Below are 9,652 nucleotides of genomic sequence, written 5' to 3'. Positions count from 1 at the left end.
GCCGGTCACTCGGGTGCCGCCGGGCGCTGGCCGCACTGCCCCTCCAAGTGCCTTGTAAACAGTGAAGTTAAGGGTTTCTGTCGTTACATGGAACAAAGGCGGGCGAGTGGCCGAGGTGGGAAGGCCTGGGAAGCGATGGGGGAGGCTAGAGAGGTGCTAAGCAACGCCCTTACTGCTGTAACGAGAGTGGCCGCAGCCCCTCAATCAAACTAGTCAGCCCAGGAGATGGGGTCCAGCCTACTACCCCGTGGGCTGTACGTGTGAGGGTTATACCAGTCCCAGAAATACTTGCACTGATCTTCCCTTCATGCGAGGGTTTCTCCAGTCCCAGAACTATTTGCACTGGTCGCTTCTTTCCTTGCTGGCTGGCTGGCCAAGTCAGTTCCTCATGGCCTACTTGCTCCTCAGCCACTGTAGAAAACATACAAGAGAAATCACGAAAGCAGTTGTCTGAGGTGCTTATTTGCACAAGTTACAGTGACAGTGCTGGCTTGGGAACCAGCTGAGGGAAACCTGAGTCATTAGAAGTCTTCAGTACCTGCTCTTGCATGCTGATAACACTGCAATTTGTGTTAATGAAAAACATTATAAAAGGGCATTTTTATAAAAAAAAATTATAGTTATCCATCACCTTGTACTTTCTGGCTGGCATCTCCATAAAGAGTGGATAGGGACTGTCTGGAGTTTGCCTTAGACATGTTAAGTCTTTTAAATAGCAGCACACTGATTAATCCATTGTTTTGGAACAGGTGAAGGGTGAGGAAGAGGAGGAGAACACCTTGGAAGTGAGAGAGACTAAAGTTAAGGGCAAAAGGTGAGTGTCACTCTCTAACATCAGTACCTAGAGTTGTGCATTGGGCTTCCACCATTATCCTCATGGTGGAGCAAAAATACTACCCCAACCCCACGTACCTAGAAATTGTAGTCTTTTGCTTCTGGAAAGACCCACTCTGTATTCAGACTGCATCCTGGGGTACTGTAGAGCCCAGGAAGCCCCAGTAGCAGTTATTCTTCTCCCTCAAATGCTTGTTCCTTGGGAGATAGCTCATGTGACTTTAGATCTCTGCACTGAGCCCAGCTCACAGCCACCCATTTGTCTAGTGAGGGAAAAGCCCTATAAAGGGGAGAATCTCTCCCTTAAATGCAACTCAGCTGCCTTGAGGGGGGCTCAGCTGTGCTTAGTCTCTTGTACTCACTGCTTTAAGTAACACCCTGTTCCTTCATTAAGGGACATCAGGTAAGAGAAGCATTATAACTGTTGTCATGGTCTTGTCCATTGCTCCCTTTTGAGGTCTTAAATGATTGGCAGTGGTGATTACAGGGAGACTAAGTGCTCTTTGGCTGTGACCCCAGAGCACAGCTCTTGGTCTGCAGTGGGAGTACCACAGTGCACTGGATACTGTGGCCCAGCATGGGCCGGTGCCTGCTGCAGAGAGGGAGGATGCTGTCATTAGCATGAAGCTCTGCACTGCCAAGCTTGGGATGTGATGCATACACTGCAAGGCTGGGCAGGCAGGTGCTTTCTGAGCCATGAGAGCTTAAACAAGGCTGCTCGTAAAGTGGGTCAGAAGCACAGTGCTGCTGGGTTTCAAGAGGACAGTAGCTGTGGAGTTAAGTTGCTGAGGTAGACCATGGTTTCTGACGTATCTGGAGGCCTCGTGATTCTGCCCTTGGGCCACCAGGCATGACCAAGTTAATTTCATTTCTGCCATCACCTCAGTCTATCTGGTGCATCCTTACAGGCTTGGTGAAATCTTGATCCTTTCTGTAGAACCTCAGTCCAAAGCCGTGCTCGTTTTCTGGCCATTTCTTAGTTTCAGATCCTGTGGGCAAAAACCTGAGAATGAAGAGGCTTTGTGGGAATAGGTGCTTAAGATGTTTGATTTGTCTTCTGGACATATGCACACACTTCCTCTGATGCAGATCATTCTTGTCATCTGGAGAAGACTGGAAAAAACCCTGCTGAAGCATGCTTTATAAATGCAGAACTAGGGAGGGGAATGTGTCACTATTCCCCTTCTAAAATGGGAGCCAGGTGTTCTTGTGAAGCAAAGATTGTAATTGTGCATGGGCACAGTTCACCCTGTGCTGCCTCCTGTCCTGCTTCCCCAGCCCAGAGTAAGCACATCCTCTGGGCCCAGCTGTCTGTACACCTTGGAGGAGCAAATAAAATATTGTCCCCAGTTACACACAATATATATGATATGTGGGCTCCCATCTGTGGGGAATGTTGCAGGGGTTGGGTCTGATTGCTCTCTCAGGGAACACCTCACGTGACTTACCTGTTCTTTTTTCTTCCAGTGGAAAATTCTTCTCTGTGAAGCTGCCATCTCCTTTGGCACCAGGAGCCAAAGTCCGTGTATCTGTTGAAATGGTTTTCACACATGTTCTGCAGCCCTACCCTACCCACATCACCCAAAGTGAGAAGCAGTTTGTGGTCTTTGAAGGAAACCACTATTTCTACTCACCATACTTCACCAAGACTCAAACAACCCGTGTCAAACTGGCCTCTAGGAACGTGGAGAGTTACACCAAGCTGGGCAACCCTTCCCGCACTGAAGACATGATTGAATATGGTCCCTTCAAGGATATTCCTCCATACAGCCAGGTAAATGTCTGTGCAGAGAGGTTGTGGCTCTGCAGAGACCATCTTGCAAATGTGGCACCTGCATCTCAGGCTGGAGAGTGGGAAGCAGAGGCTTCTGTGTAAGACTCACAGGTCAAGCCTCAGTTAGCCTGCATGGGGGCTGGGAACATGTGCTCCAGCAAGGTGCTCCTAGTACCGATGTGATTGCTGGCTGCTGCTTGGTGACCACAGAACAGACCAAGACAGTTAGCGTATGGCTCTGGCAGGGGTGTTTTTGCAGTGGGGAGGACTGCATCTCTAGCCCTCTTGCCGTTATAACTCAGCCAGACATGTGGGGTGTGACCTGTGAGTGTACCCCGGGTACCCAATGCCCTGTGTGAACTGGGATGGGGTGGTTCCCATCTTCCCGTGCAGTCAGCTTCACCTCTGCAGCTTGTCATGGAGGTTTTTCTGAGGGAGGCAGAGACATAATTGCAATGGAAGGTTGCTCCTTCAGGTCTAACAGTTTATCTTTTTTCCTTGTTAGGACACTCTGAAGGTGCACTACGAAAATAACAGTCCATTCCTGACCATCACCAGCATGACCCGAGTCATCGAGGTGTCTCACTGGGGGAACATTGCGGTTGAAGAGACGGTTGATCTAAAGCACACAGGAGCGGTGCTGAAAGGGCCTTTCTCCAGATACGACTACCAGAGACAGCCGGACAGTGGGATCTCTTCTGTCAAGTCTTTTAAGGTTGACATTTTGCTTTTTATTTTAATGCAGCTTCCCCCTTTCTTACATCTCCAGAGGGAAAATACAGTTGTCCTTTGTCTTTTCTTGGGAACTGTACCCAAGTAATAAGGGAATATTAAAGCTCTGATCTATTTTCAGAGAAGGCTCATCCTAGATAGGAATAGTTTTTGGAGATAGAATTAGGAGGTTATGTGCTTCATTGCATCTGTTGGCCCAACTGCATATATGAGGGCATGTAATGTGTCTCCCCATGCCTACCCCTCCAATCTCAGGGACCCTGTAAAACTCTTAATCCCTGGAAAGCTTGGCTTTCCATTTTTCACTGTGCAAGGGCCATTCATTCTGTCCCCACCCTCTTATTTTCAGAGTTGCCTTCTCTGTCATATCTTCACCATGTTGAACAGTATTAATCGGAAAATCACCCATTCATTCTTTGTTCACAAAGCACTCAACAAGTTAAAGCTGTGGCTCTGCTAGCCAGATGTGAAAGTATTATGTGTTTTCATCTGAACCAAAACCTTTCTTGCTGCTTCAAGCCCTTGGGATTGATTGTTGTAATTCTCTAAGGTGGTGCAGCCAAACAGAAATCTCATTTTGCTGAGTGTAAAGCCAGCAAGCTCAGTGAGCTAGGGCAGTGGAGTAGAGTGAAAAGGGAATTGCTGTCCTGGTGGGCATGATGAGATCCCTTGCTTTCTGGGATATTTGAAACTGGGCTGGAGAAAGTACATTCATTAGAGGCCAAGTGATTTTTAGTGCTGGCAGCTACTTCTGTGGCTGATTGCTTATAATACCACAATTTTACTACTCAGTGCAACTGAATGGTCATTTTGTCATCTCTCACATGGGAGCACAGTTTCTCGATGCTTAACAGCCATTATTACTTTTTCCAGTTTCACTGGAAATAACTCCTAGCCAATGCACTGACTGTTGCTTCTCTCCATACAGACCATTCTCCCAGCTGCTGCTCAGGATGTCTATTACCGAGATGAAATTGGAAACATCTCCACCAGCCACCTCCTTGTCCTGGATGACTCCGTGGAGATGGAGATCCGTCCCCGTTTTCCACTTTTTGGGGGATGGAAAACCCATTACATCATCGGCTATAACCTGCCTAGCTATGAATACCTCTACAATCTTGGTGGGTGGCACAGGGGATGGGAATAAGAAATCTTCTCTGTGTTTAAAGGTGGTTGCTGTACAGTAAAGAATTCAAATCTGCGGTCTGCTGCGCCTTAGCAACGGCAGTTGCTAGCTATTATTTCTAGAATATGCAAATCCACCTTCTTTTCTGTGCTTCCTTCAGGTTTTTGTAGATGGCTGGTTAAAATATATTTGTGTGAGCTAGTGCCCCCTGCTGCACAGTGTATCCATCTGAATTCTGCTCTTGCTTCTGTTAAGAGCTGAACTGCAAGGTTGCCCCTTGTTCTTTGAGGAATTGTAACCAGCCTCTGGTCTGCACTCTCTTAGGTGATCAGTATGCCCTGAAAATGAGGTTTGTCGACCACGTGTTTGATGAGCAAGTTACAGACTCTCTGACTGTCAAGATTGTCCTGCCAGAAGGTGCCAAGTACGTGTCATTAATCCTGTCTTGTTACTGCAGACAGTGCTGTGTTGGTGGCAGTTCTCCAGCCTGCTCTAATGGCCTGAGGACAGTGAAACAAAACCATGACTGTGCATGTGGAGGAGACCTTGGAACAGAGCTTTGCTTCCTTTTAGAGTGTTGTTTAAACTGTAATTGACCTTGTGCTAGAGGCCACGGTTGGCCAGCCAAGTCCTAGGTTACATCATCTCAAACACTGTAGAGTCATAAGGGACTATCTGTTTTATCCATAGGAATATCCATGTGGACAGCCCCTATGAAATCAATCGTGCTTCAGATGAGCTTCACTACACATACCTGGACACTTTTGGACGTCCAGTTATTGTGGCACACAAGAGCAACCTGGTGGAGCAGCACATCCAAGACATTGTGGTGAGTGTGGCCTCTGTGTGTGGTTTGCCTGAGCAGTTGTGCCTCTTCTGAATTCAGCAGCACACCCAAAACACCCATATTGGTGTGTTTTGAATATGAATAGTTTCTGGACTGCATGGCCAGTTCTGCTGCTGCCTGAGGAGAGGAGTTCTCTCCGGTAGTGATACGGGTCACTGCTCAGTATTTCGAACTTCTCTTCTAGGTTCATTACACCTTCAACAAAATCTTGATGCTGCAGGAGCCTCTGTTGGTGGTTGGAGCTTTTTACATCTTGTTCTTCACTGTGATTGTCTACGTGAGGCTGGATTTCTCCATCACTAAGGTGCTGTATGGTGAAGGGCCCTGTTGGAGCATTAGTGGCTCACTCAGCTGATGGTTGGAGATTTTCCATACCAGTAATTTTTGCTGGATGTTCCTGCTGATTGGATATATTCCTAGATGCTAAACAGAACCCTGGTTTTATGCTACCTGAGCGCTGATACTCTTGCAGGGTTTGAACTGGTGTGCTAAGGCTAACCAGTTTTGCGTTCTGGATAAAAGGGAGTCCTTCCCCCTGAGAAGCAGGGATGTCTGCAATTCTCCTGCAATGTTTTCACTTTTTGTTAAGCTATTAGTTGGGCTAGACTGAGTGTGGAAAGGTGCTTGCCCTAGTCAGTACTTGCACCATTCACCTAATTACTGTCAGTTGATTGCAGAGGGAGCAGTTTCTCTAACAGTCCTGTGGCAGATGGCAAGCATGGCTTGTTGCAGGTCACAGATATGACTGCTTTGATCTTCTGTCCTCTTGCAGGATCCAGCTGCTGAAGCTAGGATGAAGGTTGCCTGCATTACAGAGCAAGTGCTTACTCTGGTGAACAAGAGACTCGGGCTGTACCGTCACTTTGATGAAGCAGTGAATAAATACAAGCAATCACGTGACATCTCCACCCTGAACAGCGGCAAAAAGTCTTTGGAAACGGAGCACAAGGCCCTGACAAATGAAATAGCCTCTCTGCAGTCTAAACTGAAGACAGAAGGCTCTGACTTGTGTGATAAAGTAAGAAATTACAATTTATTTTTTTAAGCTCTCATTCTTGGCTCTGTCAAGTATTCTAGGTGAGTTTTAGTTTGGGGCTTAGTTTCTGCAGCCTATGTGGTTTTTTTTCCTCTGAAAATGGCTTGATCCCTGTCAGGAGGTGTGAAGATCAGTTTGTTGTTTTTGCAGTAATCTTGGTTATGCAGCCCTGTAAGTGCTGCTGGTAAACAACTACTTGTGCTGTTTCCTAAACAGCCCTTGAACCAGCTGCATGAGTTACAGGATTGTGTTAGAAAAGCATTAATCTGATGCCTCTCATTGAATTCATGGCAGTGACACTTCAGTAAAAATGGAAACTATCAACACACCAGCCAAACCAAAATTGTCTCCCTCATCTCTTACATTCTTGCACATGCGAATTTGGTGCTGACAGAATTTTGGTAGCATGATGCTCCTCAGGGTATTTTGCTGTACCATGTTGAAACCCATGGCACAGTGAGCACACACCCACTATCCTTTCCTTACTCCAGTATATTTCATCACTCCTGGAACAGACACTTAACTCCCAGTGAGGGACACTTTAGTTTCTAAGATCTATTCAACCAACAGCCACCTTGCTTAATCTGTTATTAACTCAGAGTAGCTCTGTCATTTTAGACCTGCTTCTCACACACCATTAACGTTGACTGTAGGGACACAGCCTCGAGCTGTCAGAGTTGTGATTTAGCTTGAAGCCTTTAAAATCTGTCATTAAACACTCTTTAACAGTCATTGCACTTGTCTCCTGCCAGTATGGCTCCTGGGTTCTCAGAGCCCCTTTATCTGCACTGCTTAGCTATCCATTCATGAGATATCCCTCATAATGTGATGACAGAAAGAGGTGATGGCTCAGGGGGCAGTATTCAGGGATTTGAGACTTTTCTATGTAGCACTGACTTCCATTTTTTTTCTCCAGCTTTACCATCTCTTCTATTCCAACTTCACTGTAGGGATGTTTTTTTGTCTCCTCTAATACTTCCTCTATCTTTCACCCTGTAAGGTAAGTGAGATTCAGAAGCTCGATGGCCAAGTCAAGGAGCTCGTTCTGAAATCCTCTGTTGAGGCTGAGCGACTGGTGGCTGGCAAACTCAAGAAGGACACATACATTGAGAATGAGAAGATGCATTCCAACAAGCGCCAGGACCTGGTCACCAAAATCGACAACATCCTCGACGCACTGTAACTCTGGCTTAGTGACCAGGGGAAGGGGAGAGGTATGAAGGGAGATGAGAAGCCTGGGAGTGGATACACTTTGAGCCAAAACTCCCCCTCAGCAAAATTAGGGGGAAAGGTGATGTAAAATGTGTGAAGTACATTTTGGGTTTAGATTTTTCTATAGAGCGTGTCTGCTCTGTGACATGTGCTGTGCAAGGGACCACAACATGCTACTGTTTGGCTGGGTAACAAGGTTTCTTCAACAGAGGTGAGACTCAGCCAGGTTATAAAAGTGTCCCACTTTTGGTTTTCCCTGTATAGATGTGCCCTGCCTAAACGCACACAGCCAGTCTGAGCACAGACACACTCATGGCATATCTGAATGTCACATCTCCAGAAAGAATAAAAGACACCTTTGTTGTATTTTGAAATAAAACTGCCACTGCCTTGCCTCTATGTGTTGTGCTGGGCTGGGGGGAGGCTGAGGTGCTGGTGCAGGGGGGCTGGGTGGGTCTATCCTGCCCACGGCCAGGCAGTGCAGTTCCAGCCCTGATCACTCCCGCCTCCTGGCAGCTCTGTGACTTGAAGGCAGAGAGCTCTGCCACCCTGCAAGGCCCTGGCCCAGGCAGGGGAGAAAGCTGAGCCCTTGTTCCTTAGGGATGTACACGACCTACATCCTCAGGGGGAGAAAAAACAGTGTGACCCCTCCTGCTAGCTTCTCGCTGCATCTCACGTGCTTCCCTGCTACCTGTGACAACAGTCTCTGCATCCCTTGTGCTGGCCAAGAACCCCTTGCTCACAGCTGAATACCCTGGGGTATGGATGCAGTTCCCTGCCAATTTCAGGCTTGTCAGAATTTTTTTTTCCTTTGCCTCTCTGCTTCAGTGCACTGCTGAACACCCCAGAGCTGGTTGCAGGGACATCAATATAAGTCTTTCCTACTGCACTTGCTTAGTTGTTTACTAAAGTGGTCTGGAGATCCTAATACAGAAAGAACCAGAAAAGAGCTGAATGGGGTATTAATTTAAAACTGTAACCACTTGTCCTACCACCATATCCACAGAAGGCAGTTGGCACCCAATTCCAAGTGTTTAACATGTCTAGTATATTAAAGGATCCTGGCATACTGAGGCAGAAGTGATTTAGGTCAGTATTTATGGTGTGTATTTGTCCACCTCTAGACTTCTTTTAAGAAGTATGTGTACATAATGAAACACATACCATTTCCAATGCAAAACTCATTAAGTACCAACTATTCAGGAGACCTTTTTAAATTAAAATGTTATACCAAGTTTGATTTGCTTTAGCCTCTCTTCCCATTTGAGTTGCAAACCAAATGGATGAAAGAACAATAAAACACTTTCAAGAACAGTAAGTTGCATGATTATCAGAATTAGCTGGCACACAGATATTTGGGTTGGTATCAGTGAACTACACTGGCATCAATTACTGACAGAATCCTAATATTCTTTTTGTCTATAGCAACATGAGTTTAAAAAGAAAAGGCAATCATAGCTCTTAACTGTGATTATACTGCTCAGGGAGTGCTTGTAGTACAGTTTGCCCCAGTACAGAAAAATTAAATAACCTATGTTACTCCTACAATCTCTGCTCTAGGATCTTTACAAAACAACTATGCAATCTATTTGAAAAAAAAATAAGATAGATCTCTGCCCTTGGCACAGTACAGATAATTTCAAAACCAGCATTCTCATTATTTCTGAGCAATGGCACTGAGGTAAAAGCCATTTAACAGAAGCTGGGTAATTACCTGGGTACTTGCTACAAGTGGTTATCCTAACCCAAGTACGGCAGACAATGAATGCCAAGGTGACCTAGCTGAGATGCAAGGAATTATTTGACAACAACAATAAAGCCCCCTCAGTCAAAAGCCAAATAAAAGCATGTGTTTTTTCTCTGCCAACTCCAATCCAGTTTCTCTTCACTTGGTAATGTTTCCAATAAAGTCAAGAACTTCACCAAACTCCTCTTTGTCCTCAGAGTTCAGCACCCAAAAGGAATGGATTCTCCCAGGGTTGAAAAGCAAAACGACGTTCCTTTATGCGCTCAGTTGCAGTATGAGAAAGCACTCTTACATGACCTGGAGCCATCCACAAAATTAGACAAATATTTATGTCCTTAAATTTA

The 9,652-nt window shown here is 46.0% G+C and overlaps 1 protein-coding gene across 1 annotated transcript; it reads left to right on the top strand.

The window, feature by feature from the left end:
* The first annotated feature begins 721 nt into the window (after positions 1–721).
* RPN1 (ribophorin I) lies at positions 722–7,955 on the top strand. Its single transcript, XM_026857446.1, has 9 exons — positions 722–814; positions 2,302–2,608; positions 3,114–3,323; positions 4,269–4,461; positions 4,791–4,890; positions 5,157–5,295; positions 5,498–5,617; positions 6,086–6,331; positions 7,350–7,955. The coding sequence occupies exons 2-9, from the start codon at positions 2,372–2,374 to the stop codon at positions 7,530–7,532; spliced, it is 1,428 nt and encodes a 475-aa protein (XP_026713247.1). The 5' UTR covers positions 722–814; positions 2,302–2,371; the 3' UTR covers positions 7,533–7,955.
* The last annotated feature ends 1,697 nt before the right edge of the window (positions 7,956–9,652 follow it).

Source organism: Athene cunicularia, assembly GCF_003259725.1.
Source record: "Athene cunicularia isolate RWA chromosome 12 unlocalized genomic scaffold, athCun1 chr12_part1, whole genome shotgun sequence".
Classification (NCBI taxonomy): domain Eukaryota; kingdom Metazoa; phylum Chordata; class Aves; order Strigiformes; family Strigidae; genus Athene; species Athene cunicularia.
The sequence above is the reverse complement of the archived record's forward strand: the minus strand, read 5'-3'. Positions and strand labels throughout refer to the sequence as shown.